The sequence below is a fragment of the Xylocopa sonorina genome, chromosome 7, assembly GCF_050948175.1.
Source record: "Xylocopa sonorina isolate GNS202 chromosome 7, iyXylSono1_principal, whole genome shotgun sequence".
Taxonomy (NCBI): domain Eukaryota; kingdom Metazoa; phylum Arthropoda; class Insecta; order Hymenoptera; family Apidae; genus Xylocopa; species Xylocopa sonorina.
The window spans coordinates 5,483,542-5,506,708 of NC_135199.1; the positions used below are offsets into that span (position 1 = coordinate 5,483,542).

Here is a 23,167-nt window from a genome sequence, read left to right on the forward strand (position 1 = left end):
AGAATCTTGTTGATTTAACGCGTATTAATCTCAAAGTAAGTTAAATATACCTTAGACTATTTAATTGCATCGATAGATAGAAGAAATACATTATAGCTATTCGTATTATATAAAACTTAAATTTTACTGTAATTTACTGTATACTTCATTAATTTCTTTTTAACTTATTCTACATTTTACTAGTGTTATTCTAATTACTTGTATATTTCAGTGGTTTTATTATAATTTATTCTATATCTCACTAGTTTCATTGCAATTTTTTTGTATATTACTCGCTTTAGAGATAAGAGAGGAAAAGTTATATAAAAAAGCTATAAGAACGAGTGAGACAGATAATACCGACTCTATTGTAAAACCCCTGGCACCATCTCTTTAAAAAGTGTTACTGAAATTAAAATAACAAAATAGTACTGAAACTAATGTCTAGTCAGTTTCAACGCTTCTCTAAGAGATGTCGCTAGTAGTTCTTGAGAGTTCACTTCGCTGTCGATAATTATGTGCGACCAGTTTGAGCACTTTTCGCAGAAATGGCGCCAGGGGCTCTAAAGTGGAGTCCGTAACGTCTATCTCACTCTCTCTTACAGCTTTCTAATATTTCCTTCTCTCTCTTATCTCTAAAGCGGGAGATACAACTTATCTTACTCTTTCCATTCAACGCAAATTAAGTAATTTCTTTATTTAATCAGCATTACTCTAGAATTCTGTAATTAAGACGAGGGAGAGAAAAGCAGAAAGGAGAAAAGAGAAGTGAAAACAAAGTTAACAAATGTCATCTTACGCTACTGGTTAAAAAAAATCCGAATAAACATGTAACAGGTGTGATAGGCTAGTGGCACTATGATAGCAAACCATAGCGTGATACGCTGCTGTCTTAAAACGTGAAGTTACCATGTGCTATCACAACCATCGACGAGTACGGACGTAGGTGGCTATGGAAGTGATGTCACGCGGCGCAGGTAACATCACAGTGCTCTTACTATGATAATGTTGGGCTGTCAAAGTGTATATATCACACGTGCACCTGCTTCTCCTATAATAAAACAGTTCTAATGTAAAAGAATCATCATCGTATTAATCATTCAATTATAATTACTAATTTTGCCAAGTTTCTTGCTCGTTGCATAGTACAAACTTTTATGCAAAAGTAAAAAAGTAACCCGCCCCCGGGTGGGCTCGAACCACCAACCTTTCGGTTAACAGCCGAACGCGCTAGCCGATTGCGCCACGGAGGCTGATGTATGGAGCTTCCAGATTCTCCATGACGAACTGTGTGATACATATATCTTATCATTTTCATTCTAGATATCATAGTATGTATAGTATACTGTACACCTGAGACCATTTACTCGTAGAAAACTATTCGCTTGTATCGATAACTCCTTTTTTGCAAAAAGTCTCGTAACTATATTCTTGCGTTCTAATCTAGAATGTGTAGTTATGCGAAAATCTCATGTCGCGTCACGTTAAGCACTTTACTCGAAATATCGCAAGTCTCCTTACTTTATATAACGCATTGGAGATTGATATTTTCATAAACCCATTAACTAATCGATCCAGGAAGATTATTTCTACTTGCGTCATGAATATTGCATGAAATGATCTTCGACGCAGCCCAAACTTATCTCTAATCAACCCTAAAGTTTAGCCTACCTCGTCGTCTACTTCGACTGCTCAATAATTTCCATCGTATCTCTCGAAACATTATAATTCAATTCGCCTGATTCATCGTCCTTCCATTTCGTACTGCTTCGAATTCGATCCAACCAATTGGAGGATCCGGTTTTCCAGTATAAATAAGTACGAGAATTGGAAGCTACTACCGACGGAAGTATCGGTCACGATCGAGCCAAATATACTGTGACGAGTTCGTGGATCACCCCAGGGCGCGAATTCAATATCTATCTCGGAGGAATATCTATCTTCTGACATCATTGCCATTACCTGCGAGTATGCCATAGAGTAGAAGGATTTTTGCTGGAAATGGATGCATATAATACAAGTTTTTTAGGATTCTTCGAGGCAAAATTCTTTATTCTTAGATTCGAAAGGATTTCTGTACTTTAAGAGGGATGTACGAACTATGAGGATACTTGACTGAAAATCTGGGGTCCTCTTGCCTAAGAAAACTGGTGACGTAAAGTCTGGAACAGTGATTCTTTTTGAAAACGTCGAAGTGGAAACACTGAGACAGTTTAGAAGTTTTATTTCCATTTAATATAATTCTATCTTCGCATTTCAAAATAATAAACTATCTCTTTTGCTTACATATGTTTTTCTTTCAGGTCCCTAAGCACAAACAGTTGGAAGTTCGCTTGAACCAATAGAGACTCTATTATTCGAAATAATTCAACAGTGTTCGTCACTTTTGCATTCAATATGACAATCTGAATGATAAGAGAAAAATGGTTGTAGGTATGTTACAATACCACGTTACATTATTAATGCTGATAACGAATGATTCGAACGATGCGACCATACGGCAGCTATTTCACGGGGCAACGATGACACCGTTTTCGGGTTAGCTCGATCTTGCACGGAGATTCATTATACACAGAGTTCCGAAGTCGGAACAGATCGATTAACGCGTCAATTTGCATTTAAGCGTAACTAACTTAATGCGGCCCGCGGATGCATACATGCAAAGTAAGCTGCGCCTTACAAATGATGGCTCGAACCGAGAGGACCATTTGTTAACGGTGCCTCGAACAAATTTCCGTTCCGCCAACGCTATCTTCGAATCGCCCCATTTCTCCAGAACCAGAGTACAAATTTTCAACGCGAGAACGTCAGAGAGAGAAAAAAGAGAAGCTAGAAACAGTGTCTCAACAACGCCTTATCGCAGTTCGATCGCGCGATCCACGACTAACGGCTACGATCCCTCCATTTTCTTTTCCACCTCCTCGAGCTCGTAATTTATTCGTATAAAAAAGTTCACGTGGCATGCGGGGCGAAATGATGGAAAACATTGAACCCTAAATTAAGACGGTGGCCGACGGGGCAACGAGGTGTCGATAATGAATCTCAGCGTTAATTAGAGCCCGAAGGTGAGACGATAGGCAGCCTGGTCGTGGCATACCGATATCTTCCTCTCAGTCTCGCGCACAGATCGCGAACGAAAGCCTAACTGAAACGTCACGCCACTTGTTACTCGTTAGTGTGCACGATGCCATCTTTACTGCTGGCCACTCTGGCTGGGTTACTCCTACGGTAGCCATATCGATACCAGCGCGGCTGTGTAATTAACAATGTTCCCCGCCTTTATTCGGCCTTGGTCAGGTCGGCACTCTTTCCGACGGATCTCGTCGGGGATCGCTCGCGTTGACTTTGATAAATGTTCGACAAGATTCGCGAACTTATAGCTGTTATTCCTTTTCAAACGTACTCGAGCGTTCCAAGTCGCCAGTAGTTTTCGATGGAATTAGAGAAACGGGCTGTTGGAAGAGTCCCACGTGGCGTTAGATCGCATCAGCCGCGGTCGGTTCGTCGAGAAGGACGGAGGGGAGGGTTGTGGTCCAACAATCTCGAAAGTATCTTTCGAGCGTCGACGGAGAGTGCTTCCATTACGCTGGGCGGTGGTCCCTCGTTATATCCGGGACAGGCAAGTCCGTGGCTGCTCATCTGATAGTCCGAGGATTTATGGCGGCCCTGATGGTTCATTTAGCGCTGACATGACTGGACAGGGGCGGGTCGAAACGGTTTTACGTACGTAGTGTGCGTGCGCTAACGCGACAATACGGAAATATCTTGTTAAAAACAGGTTGAGTAACGCTATAGATTGGCCGGTTTAACTGCATACGCATCGTCCGTCAAGTGCATCAATTGGGAAATAAGCCTAAACTGCGCCTCGAAAAACCTTTATTAAATAGTTGCTGTTCGTTAATCGCAGGGGCAGGGGACGCTCCGTTTCCACCCACCGTGGTATCGACCAGAACCTGTCAACGCTTATTCGTGACGCGAACTATTAAACAACGCCAAGCACCAGAAACGATCTCGAATTGAGTGACCTCGCGTGGTCCATCGCGTCAAGAAGTTGAGATCAACCAAGATTATCAATTCAGCCGAAGTTCATTCGAAATTCCGAGTCCTCCACTTTTTCCTCGCAGCGAATTGAGTAAACGCCTCTCGGCAATCGAAGCACCATCTTCGACGCTATCGCTCTGATTCATCTACGCTCTCCCTGGCGAGCCTCCCAAGCAGTTTTGCAACATTGTCTCGGACGTTCCATAAAAGTTACACATCGTTGATTTTCCATCTCTACCCGCGATCCCTGGTGCGCGCCGCTTCAATGTCGAAACACTCTCGTCTGGACGGGCGCGAGCGTAAATTACCCGCGGCGAGCAGTAAAACTCGCGGGAGCGTGTGTTTCGCGATTTCATCCCGCTCTGCCCGTGGCTGGCTCAAGATTCGCGCCCGATAAACGTTGAATTCGCGCAACCCGCGCCTAATCCGTAGCCGGTATGGCGGGCAAATAATTGATATCGCGCGCACGTCGATCGGCTCGTCGTTTTTAATGAATCGTGAAATTAGCAGAAACGATAGCAACCGAGCCAGCGTTCCCTATAATTGAATTCGACGAGGCGCGCAGAAACAGCGGAGCGCGCAGTCGGTGGCCAGAAACGAGCAATAAAGTATTATCTCCTCCTCGCCGGCGATACCACTGGGGAGTTTGACGCTCGTTTCGCTCAGTGGCGGTGGTCTTTAAGGCGTTCGCGGTGACCTTTTAATCAGCTTTTCCGTGGTAATGCTATTTTAAATATCGAAGGTAACTTTGCGAGGATTGCGATTCGAGCCACCGAATGTTCCAGTTTTCAGCCGTAAGTCTAATTAGTAGTCAAGCTGAGGCTGTCGTCTCCCGACGCGATGCTACTCTTTTGGCGTTGGTTCAAGTTTCTCCGGTTGCGAGATTTTTCACGGGGATACAGGTTCTTTTTATTACTTTCCCAGTCGTCCGTTTAACCCATAAGCCTCGTTCGAAGGATCCAGCTGGTGCTGAAAACGTCCGAACGCCGATGCGCGTCTCTATTCCCAAATTGGGAATCTATCACGAGCGTTTGAGTCACCAGCCGAAGCTGTTCCTCGTTTAACTCGAAACGTCGAGCGAGACGAAGAAACAGAAGCGTTACGCGGCCTTGTCGGCGAGACAGATTCGAGCCGCATTCCATCGAGACGAGGAAACGTCGAATCCCATCGGCGTTTCACGGAACCTTGATACGCGTCCCGTATCGCGGCGCTCCCGTGCAACTGGTTAAGGTAAAACGCAAAGCTAATAATCGCAGCGACGCTCGCGCTTGGCGCGTACCTTTCTACCGTGCCAGTGAACTGATTTCAGTGGCTCGCGTAATTGTGCAACTGAATTCGTTCGTTGCAACCTTGGCTACCGTGAAACGTGCTTATCATTCGTGACACTCCTTGAAACCGATTGCGCCACCGCCAAAGCCAAGAAGTATCCCCCCTTCCTTCGTACGCGTACCCGGGAAGGCTCTCGTTTACATAAACGCGCTCCTCCGCGGCGAAAAGAGGGACGAACGCGACGGAAGAGAGATACGCACGCACGGTACGTACATTAGACGATGGTAAATGTTATGCAAGAATTTCAAAAGCAGGAGAGACGCGACCGAAAGGCAGAGCGGGGCTATTAAAATCTCGACGGCGGAATCTCGAGCCCACTGTTGAGTCTATTATATCTGTCGGGTAGCGCGAGATAAACATAAATCTGCTCGATCCCGTACGGTGAGGCGGCCTGATAGAAAAATGGGAACGTTCGCGCACCGTGCTCCCTTTCGTCGTTCGCCTAAGAGGGAGCTGCGAAATGCGTAAAGAACATTTTACGGCGGCGTCGGTTTCTTGCCCGTGCGTACGTATACACGCGCGTGTATGCAACCACGCTCGCCGGTTCAGCTGCCGTGGGAAACGTGACACGAGGCTCTCGGTCTTAAACCTGAAAAGCTGTTTCGAGACTGCAGATAGAGGTCGCCGCCGGTAGCCGTTGGTAGAGAGGCTCGCCGCGACGCGGAAGACCGCGCTGCGAAAAAAAAAGGAACAAAACGAGGGAAAAATAAGCGAGGGAACGGGACGGCTCGTCCGTTGGGCCGCAATAAATTACTCATTTGCCTGTCGCCGGACACGGACGAGCGTCATCGCAAACGTCACCGCGGCCCTTTGCGAAGAAACGGGGATCGCGATCGAGAAATTCATGGAATGCCTTTTGGATGCTTTTAAGGAGATGTTTCTCGGGGGAACGTTTTGACGCTGTTGCGAGGGGGACGATGATCGATGGTCATCGCTGATTAAACTGCTCAACGTCTATCGAGCCTGTCCGTGTGAGCGTAAATGGTATAATTTTTAATTCCCTCGCGACGAACTTAATTGCCTCCGCGATCAAATCGCGCGTGCATATTCGTATCTAGTAACGAGTACAGAAAAGTAGCTGAAAGTTTACGTTTCGTCGCGTGATCGAAGCTGAATCGAGTCCCTCTCGATAAGATTGTTCCTCGCTATCGCGTGGCCCCAATGATCATTGATTCCGCCCAGAAGATCCTCTCGAACGATACGAGTTAAGGATAATCTCTCGAGGAAGACGTCGACGCGAGATAATCAATCAAACGAGCCCTTCAGCGCGTCTTCAGGCTCGTCGACGATTCAGCGATTACGGTGGACAGACTCGTCAGCCCCCGGTCTGGCCGCGGTCCTCCGCGACGTTCGCCCGTTTCCATTGGTGCACGCTCAAGTTCGTCCACGGTTTCTCGCCGCGCCGGTAGCTCGTGTCCGTCGTCGTCGAATGATCAGCTCCCTCGTAAAGATCGCGAGATATGACACGCGTTATGGAGCTAGCCGGTTACTTTCCGCGGCGGTGGTTTCGTAGAAATGCAGGCGCGCGTGTCCGCTTATGTCCGCCGGCGTGCACCGCGATCTTTTGTTTCGCAAAGTTACCTCGTTATCCGTGAGTTGCGAGTCCGGTGCCATTTTATCGGGCATGCAAATTCGGCGACGATGCTTCCGTGTCTCGACGAATGATTCGTTTCGCGAGAGAGAAAAAGGAACGGATATTCTATTCGTTCATTTATTTACTCATTTTTATTTCCGTTCAGATGGAAATCTATGCAATGATCGAAATACCATTCCGGTTGCGAGAATGGTCGCGAGGATTTTTCGAGCGAGAATGTTACTCCTTCGCAATTGACTTGGACTATGCAAGATGGAATCAACGGTGACACCATAAAGGGTATTAGTATGCCATTGGACAGACGAAGGAATTTATACCGGTCGTTTTAGAAACGATCGATAATACACACGTATCGCGACCATATCTGGTTCGAAATTGTGAAATAAACGGGGCGATTACGATAAAATTGTCATTTGTTCTAAGCTGCAGTCATTTCGCAATGCGCTCCCGCGAGATGGGAATGCGTTACGTTTGTTTTTTATTCGTATCTTCGCGGGGATTTCCATAAAGAGGGAGGCAAAGTCGTCGAAACCCGAACGTCCCAGTAGAAGTACGCGTTCTGATCGTTTCTCACGATGCTGGTGTACCGTTCGACGGCGATCGCACTACGCATTTTATTCGTCTTTAATCACGCGATACGATCAATTATTTGCGGCTAACCGATCGGAAAATATGCGATAAGCCCGGCAGCCGTTTTCATAATAAGCGTAATTGCTTTAATCGTAGTCGTTCGTGTTCGTAACAGGGCATTTATGGTTAACGACCCAATAAAAACCGCTTTTAGGTGCATCAATTTAAAATATAATTAAATTACCATATTATTTATTTCGCATCAACGCCGAGTCCCGATAGAGAGTGGAACGAAAATGAGAGGCTTTCGTGCACGTCCAGAAGCGAGGTCTCAATTTGCATCGTGACGATCTCATGGCAAACGCGTAAAACGAAATCTATTAATTGTCGCGAGCGCCAGTCCCGCGTTTACGAGACGCGGACGTTCTCGTAATTTACTTTCTAACGCTGAAATCGCATCGTCGCTTCTTTTTTTTTTAACGAGTAACGATCGCCCGCACCGTGCACCGTCCGATCCCTTGTTCGTAACCGCAATCAGACGGGCTCGCCGCGAATGCGCGCCGCGAGCCATGATTTATAACGACGCGCGATGCCGCGGAAAGATGTCTCGCTTTGGTTCGCGCGTCGTTCGAAACGATGATGACCTTACGAGCGGTTTTCCACGATCCGAGGCGATTGATAACAGCTGCTTACGATTGAAATTTAGTCGAAGGTCCCAGCGATTCTTATTCGCTCCGTCGAGAGTGTACAGACCGATCTGACTCATCGACGCTTAAGCTCGTCGCGAGATACAATCGCGACCCGATAAACGGAGCCGACGTTTCTAAGCGCAATGGCTTTATAAGCCGCGAATTGTACCTTTCGCGTACGTACGAGCGTACCCGCGCCTCGCACCCACTAATGATGACAAATATGTATCTACGCGAGCTAGCCAGGACGATTAATAACGAGCGCGGACACACCGGGCCATTCGTTACGTTCAACTATACGCAAACGTATATTTCAGTGTAGTAACGATAATCACGCTGGCTTTACGCGGTCTATCCTTATCCGCGACTTTTTTCGCGTTATCGTTCGCGAGCGAGGGAAAAAATTGATACCGGTGATAAATGACGTTTGCCACGGTTTACACCGCCAGGAGTATCCAAACACGTCCACTGGAATCGTCTCGATCGCCTCGTTGAGCCTGCGGATAGCGTCGTTCGGTTACATTCTTGATAAAGACAGGGAATTTTGTGAAAGAATACATTTCTACTATTGCGTTTGCGCTGGAGACGTTTTCATATGATAATTTGAATTTTTCTTTTTAGCAATTTTATGTTTTGCAAGCTCTCCAATAACGAAAATCAGAAGTGAAGTTAACTCGATCGAGATCGATTGTAATCGCGAAGAAATTAGCGACACAGAAAATGAAAGCAGTGATGGCGATCGTGACGTAGTATTGTGTACAAGAAATCGAAAAATTAAAGTAATAGAGAGCAAATTTGAAAGTGACAGCGACGCTCCACGAGACACTAACATCGAAGCAACTTGAAATACGACAAATAAAGACGTTGCCACTCATAAGTCAAATTGACAGGTTCCACGTACGAATTATTTGATTTCCATAAAGTCGAAGCATCAATCATGCGCTACGCGATGGGGTTCGAAAGATTTGCAGAAAGTGCGACCGATCGATTCGATCTGTTCCACCGAGTTCGTATAACGAGAGCCTTTTCCAAGATCGGAGTAGTTAATATCGGAAAATTTCCGATCGCGTTAATTCATTAATCAGACACGATCGATCCGTCCAACGGACGTATTAGAAACCAATATAGCGTAAAAAGTTGATCGATTACCGTGTACGCGATTTATGAATCATTAATTTACCGCTTATCGTTCGGTTCTGGGGGAACGCGAGGAGTATCGTCTCGGTGGAATCGGTGTTGCTAATTGCGTGCGAGCGAGCGATCGACCCTGTACCCAATAACTCTTCTCTTTCTCCTCTTTCGTCGGTCGCCGGCCCAATTACCGGCCCAACGGTAATCAACGTTCCGCCGTTGCATCCGTTACCTGTCCCTCTTCATCTCTCTCTCCGCCGATACCCTGTAATTTCTATTAGTAAATTTAATTACCGATACGTCCGATCCGAGCGACGACGGACCGCGTACATTTCACTCGCGGCGGCCCAGTCCCCGCTCGCTTTCCGTCCCGCTTTCGCTCGCCGTTCGCTCTCGCCGTCGCCCGCCAATTTGTAACCGTTTTGTTGATAGTTAAGCGGACGGTTAATAGAAATACGGGCTCGACGTCGGTTAGTTACGCCGTCATTAGCGTCACGGGGTGTTTCCGGCTGGGGACGTGGTGGAAACGTCACGAGCGCTCGTCGAGCGGGGTAGAAAACGGACGACGCGGGTACAAGCGCGCGTCTTCGTTCGTAAATTCAATTATGGAGACTGCGATGTAGAAGAGGAGCGAGAGGCAGGTAAAAAGCTCGAGAGCGTGCGGTTCGATGCACGCCGCGGCTGGTCCGCGATTCCAGGGAGATGCGTGCCGCAACCATCGATCGGTTTCTGTGCGCGGCTGCTCCTCGACGGCATGCAGATATCGTTCTTTCGAAACCTGCGGCGTGCGAATGCGCGTTTTCCACGGGATCTCGTTATTGTTCCCGACAGCCGCCCCTTCACCGTTTTCAATTAACGATATGATCTATATAGGCGGTCGCACGCTCGCCGCGCGCGTACACCGCGTCGGCTGGAACCGCGCGACCCGCCTTCTCGGTTCGATCGTTCGTTTTTAGTTTCGACCCGTTTCTATGGAGGCAGATAAAGATCGTGGTATTATCCACGCGGGGCACCCGGACGAATTGTATAGCGCCGCGTGTCTTTCCACGAGGAGCGCGATTCGAAATCTCTCGTCGGCTGTACAGGCACACGCTACGTCCACGATCTTTCCTGGGCACCTAAATTTCAACGTAACGCAGGCAAACCGGCGTGTAGATCTCGCGGTGAATTTTGAGCTTACGTTTTCTTGCGACAACCAACGAGAGCGCTCGATATCCACCAGCCTGGCCTGGTACACGTTTCTTGTTCTCCCGCTGAATATCCCGCGCTCCAGTTTCTTCTATCAATAAATACTGTCAATGGAAAGGCACGTGGCCGCAATGTGAATGCCGCGAACCTAACCGCGAGTTTCTTATCACCGTTACCATAAGCGATTTTGTTACCAGTACAGTTTTTTCCCGACGCTGCCCGAGAACTTGATTCGACCTGGAGTCGAGAAGGCTCCGGGGCGTTCGTCGCACGGTCGTGGTTTTCGTTCGAATCGCGAAACGCTGCAAGCGCGGCGAACAACGCGGGGAAAGGAGGGGAGGGGAACACTGGAGAACGGTGGAGAACCGTCGAGAGCGCGGTGTCGTAAAACGCGTACGGCCGATTAATTATACCCGCTCGAGATCCGTTCGATCGACACGCTTTCATTTACGAAGCGGACGACGACCAGCGGGCCCGTCGAGGGAGACGTCGATCAAACGCGGACGGACGCCGCGGACGGTCGTCGATATCCACGCGATTTGCTGCGCGGCGGTGGCCGCGCGGCGCAGGAGGGGAATTCCGGCGTAGGGACTGGAATCAACGACGGTATTCCGCTTAAGTTATGGCCTCGGTTATAGCCGCCGTTCGGACTACAAATTCTCCCGGAGGTATACGGTAGGATTTGTACTTACCTAGTACGGAGGCTACCTACAACTTAGCGGAATACCAGTGCGCAGAAATCTTGTTGCCAGACGGGACAAATACGCGGGCTCTCGAGCCAGAGATATTGCGTCTTAGGGCGCTGCACACTGGAAAATAGCCTAATGATCGTATTGTGACTGGCTGGTTGTCAGAAACCATCCACCGTCGCTTTGCGCAGATTTAAGGCTTTATTTATCGTACCGCGATACGCGTCCAACTGACGCGCAACAGGGTAAAACGTTGACGAGGACGCGGACGCGTTTGTTGAGGAGAAGGATCGCTGTGACTGACTTCGATCACGCGCGATTTAAGAGGATAAGGGATTGATTGCATTTCGGGTGACGAGAGACAGAGGCGAGTAGTGTCTTTTTTTTTACGATTTTAATGTCGTAACCCTGCCAAATACAATAATAATAGTAATAGTAGCAATTATATAATAAGAATCGTAATAATGATAATGATAATAGGATTATCTAAAATATGTAACCATCATTTCGATAATAAAATTATCGACAGGCGCGATATTGTACCGCACGGGACACGCGCGTCGCCACGATGCGTGTGCTCGCGGGCCGACGAATATAATTTATTAAACGGACACGTACGGGGCCACGGTTCCGACCCTCTTACGATACAACAATTGTTTTTTTCCTTTTTACTTCCACGGTAGGAATCGCGAAGTAGAATATATTTAAATATCCGCTGAACCGTGCCGACGCGAATGTGATTCGCATCCTTTAGGACTTCGTTCGCGCGGCGGGAGGACGCGCGCCTCTCAGGTGCGCGCCTCTCACGCCGATAACGTTCATATAAATATATCATTTCGTGCGTATTAATAATATCTCGGTATTACTTCGTAATTAGTATTCCCGCCATTCGTCCATCTTCCGTTTCGCCCCGGTATACAATAATTACACGCTCATCGTTTCGCTTCGCATCGCAATAAATAAATTATCCAAATCAAGGACATCGATATATCGATATAACAGTAATAAGATTACAACCACATTTACAATATATAACTATATTTTATCTATATATGTATATATAGATAGATTTTTATTTATATATATATAATATATATATATATACCTTTTTTTTTTCTTTTAATGCACTAAAAACGAACCTCCCCTGCCGACGTGCGCGCGATTACGAATTCAGCGACCGTCCTCAAGCGACGCGGTTAATAGTAATTAGAAAGTACAAAGTTATAATAATGCCTTCGTTTATACAGTGAGTCGTAATGTAATATATTATATTATCGGTCCTACGCAACTCTACGCGACATATACAGTAGATATCCTTATAAAGTAATAGTTGGTGGCGCGCGACAGTTAAAAACCGCCCCTTGAACTTTCTCAACATCGACGACAGCCGAGCGTCCGCGCGTGTGTGCCAAGCGTCCAACAGGAAAACACGTTCGTCGAGAATCCGCGGGTCCCAGGGTCTAAACGTTCGTGTTTCCCATCGAACGCGATCGTTCGACACCTGCACTAGGAACCTGAAATCGTTCGCGCGTTTCCGCGCGAGATTCGATCATTTCTCCACTTGCTTCCCCTCCTGCCCTCCTCCCTCCGTTAACGATCAACGAAAGGCGTGTACACGCTCACAGACACTGTCCGGATACTTCGATCGCGATCGACGAGACTTTAAACCGCGGTCGCTGCCTTTCAACCTCGATCGCCAGGGGACGAAGAGACACAGGGTCCGACGGAAATCGAGCGACGATGCCCGCACGCGTATACACGCCTTGAGAAACACGCGCGTGAGAAACTCTGTCTGGGTGTGTGTGTGTGTAGTACATGTCTGTATATGCGACTGTGCGAAAGGATTGCTGAGAAAAAAAGGGCACGCCACGCGCCTCGCAGTGTATAAATCCGTGCGAGATCCGAGAGAGAATTACTGGCCCCCATTGATTACATTATTGCGAGAGAAATTATGCTACGCTGATCCGCTGCTCGTCCATCAACCGATAATCAACGGATAATTTTACATACTATGTACAAGTAGTATATCGTTACTCCGCCATCGTTTACGATATCTAGTAGTTCCGTTTTAACCCTCCCCTTTAAACCGTTTCGCAACGTGCACGCAACAAGTTTCTTTTTTTTTCGCGTCGATCGGTTCACGTGGTTATCCTTCCGTCGTCGGAGATTCTTGGACCACATTAAAACGCGTTGTCTTTCGCGAGACGAAATCAAATTGGCCAATTAAGTTCGCTCCTTAACGATCGCTTTCACCGAAAGCGGTCGGGTTTTAACGTCGCCGCTGCGTAACGAGCGAACAAGAACGTTGTACACGACTCCTCGTGTAATCCCTAACTACGTGTATAAATATATTACTTGCTATTGCTTCTCGTTCCCCTATGCGGATCGACATCTCCTAGACGCGGACACGTGCGCACACCTCCTTGCCACGATACCCCTTTCGCGCTCCTGCGTAATGGATCTTTAAGAATCGACCTCGTATTGTCCACGTTGATGTATATGTACGCACGTCAAATTCAACGTACGAAAGCACCAAGAAAGATTGAGCACCGCGCATGATCGCAAATTAAGGATGCAATTTATACGTGAAGTCCGCGCTCGCCATGGTGTACGCGTGTGAGTGACTGATGTATTCCCGTGTGTCTGTGTGTTTGTTGTACGTGACGTTATGTGTATCATTTTATTACTGGCCCTTGAAGCGAAGAATGGGGAATCATCGCTAGTTTGACGGACTGACCTGTCAGCTATATCCTCGATATATCGTGACGTCTTTTTTTTACCCCTCCTCTTTCCTCTTTTTATTTTCTTTCTTTCGTCAGACACGTTTTCAAAGGCTCGCTCGCTCGATATTCTCGCGTGGCCATTAAACATCGCCCGAACGCGCTCGTTAAAAAGCACCTCTTAAATTATAAACACACCCCGAGAGTGGAATTTCCTTCGTGCAGCCCGTTGTAAGCGCGCGAGAATTACGATTAAACGAAGAATCTAACAACGAATTCAGGTACGTCGACACCCGTCAAACGATCGAGCAACAGCTGTTCGAACGATCGACGTTGGAGGGTTGCAATTTTGAAAGGCTCTCCGCGCTTATTCCTTTACACGAGGGTTTTATCCTTAAATTCGAACGACTCCTCTCGTTTCGAGAGAACTCGCGTAAAAGCGAACTCGCACGCGGGGCTTGGTATTCTCGCGAGTACGCGTGTTAAAATCTCTCGACCGATTTCCGGCATTCCTAAATCGTCGGGACGTACGCAAATACCTGCGCCTCGGCGTGCTCGCATTAATCATCGTCAACGAAAATGAAAATTTCACGGCAACCTATTTGTGCTCTCGCCGGCTAGCATCGCGGTTTTCAACCGAGGTACGCGGGATCGAGCGGTCGAAAGCTGTCCGCTCGATACGCGGAAGGTGATTTTAATTCGAACGCGTTTAGTTGGTTGTCAGTTGACGTCTGTTAAGGCACTTGAAATGCTAATTCCCTCTAGGTGGGGCCTCCGTAGGAAATCGGTCGCGTTCAACTCCTGGTATACCCGTTTCCCTGTTCCACTGATGGTTCACCTTCTACGGGAGACTGAATAGCCTCGCATTAACATGAAACACAAATTGTCGATGCGCTTCGTCCGGGTTTGCGCGAGCCCTATCCTTCGCAGCGCGATTTGGGAATGTCTGTACTCGAGGAATATTCGATTCAACTCTCTACAGATCACTGTACTTCTCCGGGGAGACACCGCAGTTCCGATCTCTCGTCTTTCAGCGAATATTCCACGACAATTTAACGACGATCACTGTGCTTGTCACGTGAATTATTACTAAGATTGGAATGTAGTTAAGCGACGAGGCTACTTGAATCGAGAGTGGCAGTTCGTCTCCGTACATTCGATACTGGAAATATTTATTGCAATACGTTCTCGTTTCTCTATCTTATCTGTACTAATAAGAAAATATTATATCCTATCTTTTTTTTTCGTCCTAAAATACCAACTATCCAAACGAATTGTTTCTCATTCAAGTCACAATTTCTAAGATCCTCTGCGTCCCTTTTTCTCCGTTTTCCCAAAATTGTTTACAACGAAATAGAAATGATCGTAGGTCCGCGCGCGAAATATTCCCAGTACCGTGGCTCGTCTAATCGAGGCTTCGAAAGAAAGCGCGCTGCTCGTAAATAAAACCGCGGGATGAGGAACGACGTGGCCGTCCTCTCGGCTAAGAGTTAACAAGAAACGGTATCGTTTTATCCCGTCCCGCCGACAATTAGCCCGAATTAATCGTCCCAAGGTGGAAGTACAACATCGATATTCGACGTCAGGATGTATCGCCGTGGAGCGTACGCGACCCGGCACGAGCTCGTGGCGGGAAAAGAAGAAAAAATGATAATGATCAAAGAGGGTGTCGGCATGACGTCAGTGTGCATTTCTCATCGGCCGTGGTGCGCTCAGATTACTGACGGCTGCACCGCTCAAGAAATTCCCTACCGTTGTACAGGAGAGGCAGGTACAACGGTATCAGTCATCAAGATCGTTCAGAGCTGCATCCTGGGTGGCACCTCGTCCGTTCTCGGATCGAATTTCGCGGTGACGATCGGGCGAAAATTATTCATACGGTCGACCAGGGGTGCGAATCGCTCGTTCGCGGGTCGTTACGACGAGGCGTGTCGCTTACCGGCGGCTGCGAACGGAACGGATGCTCCTCGAACTGGCGAACGCCTCGCGCGGATAGTCCAAGGACGTAAACTCGTTCTCCGCGATCGATCGCTCGGATAGAATTGTGAGAAATTGTAGGCGTCGGAGAAGGATGAAGACGGTGACTGGCAACGACGAGTGGAAAAGTAACAGCGAGAGCGAGAAGAATCTGAATACGAGGTGCGATGACCAAATAAAGACGTTCGAAGATTGCGCGATCGAGTCGAGTGGTGTATGCGGTGAGTAAAAGTGTTAGTAAAATTTCGTTCGTAGACGAGAGCTGTATTGGGAATCCCGTGGAGCGCACGATTTCCACGAGCCTCGATATATCTCGCTGGTCCTCCGGACGAGGATTCAAATGGTCGCGTTATGAAACGTGTATAAGCACGAAGATTCGCGTGACTTAAGGCACTAGCAGTATACTTAAGGCCTAGCGCAGCGTTCTCTTCCTTAATGTTAAAAGGCACTATTCCCTATCAAAATACAACACGTAACAAGTATTAATTTATCAATCTTCGCGCTAATCTTACACGTAGAGGCTCCTCTTTCATCCCTTTAACGGTATAAACTGGCTCTAACATATACTGGCATCTTGTTCCATCTTTTTTTCATTTTTTCCTTTTCTTTTCAACTAGCGTTCCAAACAGTTTCGTTACGTTTCCTTACTTTTTTTTGCTTTTTTTCTGATTTTCAACTACCTTCTGCCGCGTTGCTCGCGCGGCGGGTGAAGGAAAAGGAGAGAAATTGAGGGAGAGAAATTGAGACAGAGAAAGAGAGAGAGAGAGAGAGAGAGAGAGAGAGAGAAATAAAAAGGAGACACAGGTTCGAAGAAAATGGGGGAATGCTATACATGCGATGTATGTACGTACAGAAACGTCGCGTTACTCAAGGTTTCTAAATTATTTACACGCTCGCGATACGAGCTATCCGATTCTCGTACGATACGTCTGACTAATGCCACGCGAAACTCCTGCTCGACGTAGCTGCTCGCGAAAAAAGCAAAAATATACGCGTATCCACCGTCGCGAGACATTTTTCATCGTGGCCAACCAACCTTTTAGAAGAAAACGCGTTCTCCGCTACACTTTTTTTTTTTCTCGCGAACAGCATCATTTAAGAATGCATCGCGTGACGATAGCCCGTGCTTTCACTTTCGACGCACAGAGCCGATGCGGTCCGATCTACAGAATCTACCCTTCGTTAACGTCACTTTCGATACTCGTTTTCGATTTCCTTGGCCTCGAGTGATTCGGATCGACTCGGTGCGCCGTCAACGATTGCGATTTCCTCCCTATGTACACCATTTCTCAAAAACCACGAGGAACGTAGACGCGCGTACTGCGTGTTTCCACGAAAGATCTCACGTTCGCTTTTCGAGCAGACTTTCGATACTTTTTATTGACCTCGAATGCGTATCCGTTGAGCTAGCTGGAGATGCCAAAATAAAATGTGCAGAAATCGAGTTCGAAAGGCTCGTCCTTTTTGTTTTTCTTTTTTTCACAACGACGCCTGATACGTGGCTAATATGTTGTATCGCGTTGGACGAACGAGATGCAAAAGCGTTTAAAAAATAATTCTTCGATCTGCTCTTTTTTTTCCCTCCTTCCTTTTTTCCCCTACAATTGAGCGTGACGTATCCATGAACGTTCTCGGTTCCCCGCGATACGCTTGCACTTTCTACTTTGGCACCTTGTTTGCGTCCCGATCGAAGAATTTTTTTGCCTGATCGAACGGGAGAAAAAAAGGCTCGAAAAAGCATCGCAACGCCGTCGATAGTATACACGATTTTATTGCTTAGTGCACACGTAATACTGGCTTTCAGAGCGTCGAATTCCCTTTGTTTTCGTTTAGAATGAAAACGTCGATGATTGTCCGTCCCTAAACGCGAAATTCTTTGTGCATAATCTGATAAATCGCTATTTAATGCATTAAAAAATGTTTAACGATCACGATTTGTAGTTTATTTAACTGAGCATGCTAAGTCCCAAGCTCCGTCACCGGAGTTCGATATTCTCTTTACTTATTAACTGTTTAATTACCTTAACGATATTTATTCATTTTTCCCCCTTTACTGGCTCTATTCTTCGCAATAGACGATACAATATGGTGCTCTAGACTAGTTGAGCTGGCCTTTTTTTATTTAATCGTACAATACAAAAAAAAAAGAAAAAAAAAATGAAAACAAACTGGAAATTACGAACGAGTAAAAATTGGCTAGAAATAAAAACAGAAGCGACGCGTTTACGCGTGCCGGTTGCGCGATGGACCCGCAGCAATCGGTTCCTCGTCTGCTACGCAGACCTCACCCCTCTCGTCGTTCGAAGCTGAGCTTCGTTCCGCGCGTGTTCGCCATAAATACACATCCACGAAGAATAAATAAATTTCCATCGAATATTTAAAATATCAACAATCATTACGCTAAACGTACGAATCGAAAACAATGCTCTGCCCACGGCAGAGGCGATTTAACAAGAAATAAAGCGGAGAAATTGCAACGACTCGCGCGGCAACGATTGCTGTCGGGTCCGCGTCACGATCATCCACCGATATTAAATTGCAATGATACTTTCATTAGACCACTAAACCTAATGAACGATTCGTTTGCTTCTTCATTTTTTTTTCTCCTAGTTTCCGCCTCCGGCCCGCCCCGTTCTCAGAGGAACGATCCGCGGGCCGCGGTTGAGGCTCTTCAGGTCCCGAATGTAAAAGAAAAAAAGAATCATCGTCGTCGTCCACGATCACGATTCACGTCCTTTCTCCCTTCTTCGTCAGCTCCATGCTTCCATCCCGAAACGGCTAGACGATTTGCCACTTTATCAGTGCCTTTTCATGTGAAGCGACAGATGATCGCTCCGCGAGAACGATCGCTGACAAAGATGGCACTTGAACGGCTTCTGGCCCGTGTGCTTGCGATAGTGCCGCGTTAATTCGTCGGAGCGCGCGAATTTCCACGTGCAACCCTCCCATGTGCACTGGTACGGTTTCTCGCCTGCAACAAACCAGCGAAATTATACGTGTAGAGATGATTTTGTACAAAATTACAGCAAAAAAAAAATTGGATTCAATGCAGAGATGGTATATCGATATAAAAGATGAGACGAAGCTTTTCGCATTGTGGCGGCACCTTGGTATACGTCTGTTTTGGAACGCAACCTGTTCGCGCGATATACGACTTCTGTTCGGTATAAGACATACATTTTTTGTGTGAACGTTGCCTGATTTGTAGATAATTATTTCAAACGAAAAATTCAATTAATAATCTGACGATCATACTGACGACTGACTGATCATACCAGTAAAGATATAATATAACAAAATATTAATTTAGAATCTATGATTAAATAAATTAGTCAATATTTTTTATAAATTCCTTGAAATCATTTAAGTGCTGTTCATGACTGATAACTTGTTACATACTTTGTTTAATACGTTAACGCAAATTACGTCTATAGCCGTCCGATACAACTTACACCCGATTTCATCTGGCAGTCATAAACAATCGAAAAAAAGTGTTTCTGAGGGCGATCGTAAAGTAAAAAATGTGCGTCAACGTGTTAATAATAACTGCTAAGTTTTATTGCAGGATCCTTCTTTTACAGAATGGAATCTCATTCGTTTCTCTTTGTATTTTAGTGGTAACTCATTGGCAATGAACGATGCCCGTGTGCTCCGATTCATCGAATCGATGACTGCAATCGGAGCGGCGATCGCCGGATTGCGTTCGCGAGTAAACGCGTGAAAAAAAAGAAAAACCGACGCGCGTACGATCGTTCCGCGTTGTTGAATAATTCGCGTTCAAAGAGTAATAGGAAGCGTAAACGCAGTGAAACATAAAACCACGCGCTGGGCTCGCTTCAGATTTACGGGCCGATGCGTGGTGCTACACGTACGCCCAATCCCTTTCATAATCCCCTTAGAACGGCCACTTATTCCCCAGCGCGAACGAAAGTCCGCGTCCTTGGACAATTTATAGGGATATGATGTTTTACGAGTTTTTAACTTTACGATCGAAAGATATAATTGAAAAGTGACACCGGCCATTCGCCGGTCTTTACGCACCTGGCTGGCTTCTAATGATCCCGCGAGTGCTTCCCAACGGAACAAAGTATCGTTACTCAGAGATATCGAACGAGGGAACGGTAAAACGCACGAACGACGCGGTAAATTAGCCTGCCCCTAAAATTCGACGAGTCTAAATGGAACCACCCTGTACCACGATTCCTCAGAGACATTTTTTACAAACCACCATCGGATTAAGATCCGTTGGAGGCTACAACAACCCCTGACAATCTCGCTTACGATCATAATCCTCAACTCGCAACGGTATTTAACAAGATTCATCGCGCGATGCGCGGTTCATCGTCGCCATAAAATCGCCAATCGATGCAGATGCGTTCATCCGGTCCGCGACTCACGTCGCCAAGTACGCCAGCGCGTTTATCCTCGACCCTCGTCGATCCGTGGCCCGTTGCACCCTCTTTCGCAGGCTGTAAGGACGTCGTGACAGCTGTCGCGCGTTGCAACGACTGCGGATGCCTCGGAAAACTGGTCGTCGCTCTCCTCTATTGTACGCGGAGTCGTCGAGCGTGTTCCTCGAGCCGGTGTTCCGCGCGATTTGCCGAAGAAAGAGAACGGCACGGCGTGCTCGCGAAAGGCGGGAACAGGGGGGCAGAGGGCGAGGAGGGGCGGCGCGGGAAACGAAAGTAAGAGGGCTCACGGGGGCTGAAAGCGTGGCCGTCGTCGAGCCGTCTAGATGTAGAAACAGCCTGGTCACAACTCGATCACGCAATCGCCGTCAAGTTCAGCCGCTCGAGAGCTGGAGACGAAGACGAGCCGGGGAAAATCGTACGGTCCGATCGAGGGGACCGCGCGATCCCATTAAACCGGGCGAGCAGACGCGGATAATGGCCGTCGCGGGCTGCGACGGGACAGCGACGCGGCATCAGGAGCATCTATCTCGTTCGAAGCCACCGTTCGTATCCTCGTCTCCGCTGGGGTATTACGTTTTTCGTCGCTGCTCCGATCGATGTAGATCGGTGCTCGATTGAGACACCATTATCCGTTCCATAAATCTGGAATCGAACGCAGGTGGTACGGTTCCGGCTCGACGGGGCTCGTTAACGGATTAATCACGGCTGTCGCTAATCAAATTGGTCACGATCGTTTTCGATAATCGACGCTTTTGCGAACGATCTTCTTGCGATCGACGACAGTTCGAGGGTATCCGTTTGATGTAAGGGACGGGGGAGGGGACGTGGAGTCGTGGAGGCGCGGATTATTTAACCGCAGGATCGAGACGCGATCGAAGCGCAGACCGAAACCCAGCCGTCGATGGTTGGTACACATCTAAATCAGCCGTTTTAACGTCCCGACGCCCATCGGCTGGATATTATTATGTAATTCGCTGGGAATACGAAGAAACTAATGACGGGGAAAAAAGCCGCGCGGCTCTCGGCCGTTGCGTAATTGCGAGTAATTAGTCCATTTACGAGCGGCACGAACACGGACACCAGCGCGGCGGGCTCGCGTGCACGTGCACCGCTCGGATGCACGTCGATGTGCGGGCACCGGGGCAAACACGCCGCCGAGAAGGCATTAATTCTCCTGTTATTAATGCATTTTGATCGGATTTTTACCTTCAGCTACGTTACGTTCGTTGCACCATAGATTAACGCCGCGTTACACCGTCCCGGGGTCCATTAATTAACCGCAACAGCGAACTTAGCCACTCATTTGTAACGTCACTCTGATGTCGCGGCGCGTATAAATCCTCTGTTACATTTCAGCCGGGATCGGTATTGGGCGCCCAGCGTCGTTTTCCCACCAATTTTCCACGATACCGCGGAGGACGCCGTGACTTTTTGCGACGCCGCGAACCAACCGTCGATCGAAACCGCTGCACGGATTCACTTGTCCGTCCGTGAGATTGAAATTCAATTACGAAATGCTCTCTAATCTGGCTAATGAAAAAGAGAAAGGGTGGAGGGTGGGGTGAAAGAAGGTCGTGATCCCGTGAGAAATTCTCGATTAAATTAACGGCGTTTATTAAAGCGAAAATTATCGATCGCGAAATAAAAGTGCTCGCTACTCCGATACGGTTTATTAGGTAGCCGTGGCAAGTGGATTCGCGATAAATGCTAATTAAAGACGACACGCAGTAACGAAGCGTGGCTTTGACGCGATTTCGCAATAACTGTATCGCTGTTTCTTCTTGAAATACGGTCGAATTGAATCTTAATATTTTAATGTAAGAAAGTGAGAGAGGAGAGAGAGAGAGAGCGAGTGCGCAGCAGTTCGCATTTTAACGAGGTATGATTCTTAATTAATTTTCGACCGCACGTTTTCGCGTGGACATTTAAAGCAGCGGCCCGAAAATTGTCCACGCATTTACGATTCTCCGTTATTGATGTTTCTTTGAAATGGTAAAAAGAATAGACGTCTTAATACAGCATAAATTTGTTCATCAGCGAGACGCGTCTCCATTGTTCCTCGTTTTTATTCGAACGGTTTATTGCGAGACTTTTACGGCCACGTGACATTTAACCTTTTCCTTACTTTCAAAGAAATCATTAAACGACAGATCGTGAGTGGCCACTTTCATTCTTATTCAGTCTGGATGGTATAAAAATACTTACTGAAACGAGTGTTTGGCAGACAAAAATTAAGAATGACAAAATTAATTGCTACTTTTTACACAGACTTTTCTCTTCCTTCGAAGCGCGTAACACAAACGCGCAGCGTCGACTTCGCGTAAGGATCGGTTTGTATCGTTCACGAGAGAAACGAGGAGGAAGGCGCGCGATGCTCTTACGGATAGATCCTCGAGAGCCGAGACCCTGGACGATATTTTACGGAGCTCCCGCATCGATGACACCGCGGACAGCCGTATTTCGTTCGCTCGATCTTTCGGACGAGGGGAGCGCGTCTCGCATTATCATCCGCTGATCTCCCGGCGTGGTGATTAAGAAACGCGCTCGGATGTATCTTTGGCAATTATCAGCGTCTCGCTGGGACGTGTCTCACGCCTGTTCCGGACAATCCCGTGATATGTAATTATGTGGGCGACAAGTGCTGTAAAGATGAATGAACCTTCCCCTACGCTCGGGGTGAACAAACTTCCCGTGTGCCAGGTGCGGATGATGAATGTTTCAGGAAGCGTGAAGGAGATCGCGCGATTGTTCGAGACGTAAACTTTGATTTTTATCGCTGTAACCGGCGCGATATCCTGTATCAATTGATAACAGTGGCACCCACAGCGTCCTGTTTCCATCGATGAAG

At 47.2% G+C, this 23,167-nt stretch overlaps 1 protein-coding gene and 1 non-coding gene across 4 annotated transcripts in view; both read right to left on the bottom strand.

Moving 5' to 3' along the window:
* Positions 1 to 1,158: 1,158 nt before the first annotated feature.
* Trnan-guu (transfer RNA asparagine (anticodon GUU)) lies at positions 1,159 to 1,232 on the bottom strand. Its single transcript has one exon. It is a non-coding gene; the product is annotated as a tRNA-Asn (tRNA).
* A 17,206-nt stretch (positions 1,233 to 18,438) lies between these two features.
* LOC143425085 (uncharacterized) overlaps positions 18,439 to 23,167 on the bottom strand; it is a 286,080-nt gene continuing 281,351 nt past the window's right edge. For all 3 annotated transcript variants that reach the window (XM_076897576.1, XM_076897577.1, XM_076897578.1), the window contains one exon: positions 18,439 to 18,878. In XM_076897576.1, coding sequence (XP_076753691.1) covers positions 18,706 to 18,878 — 173 coding nt within the window. In that variant the 3' untranslated portion in view covers positions 18,439 to 18,705. The remainder of the gene's footprint in view (positions 18,879 to 23,167) is intronic.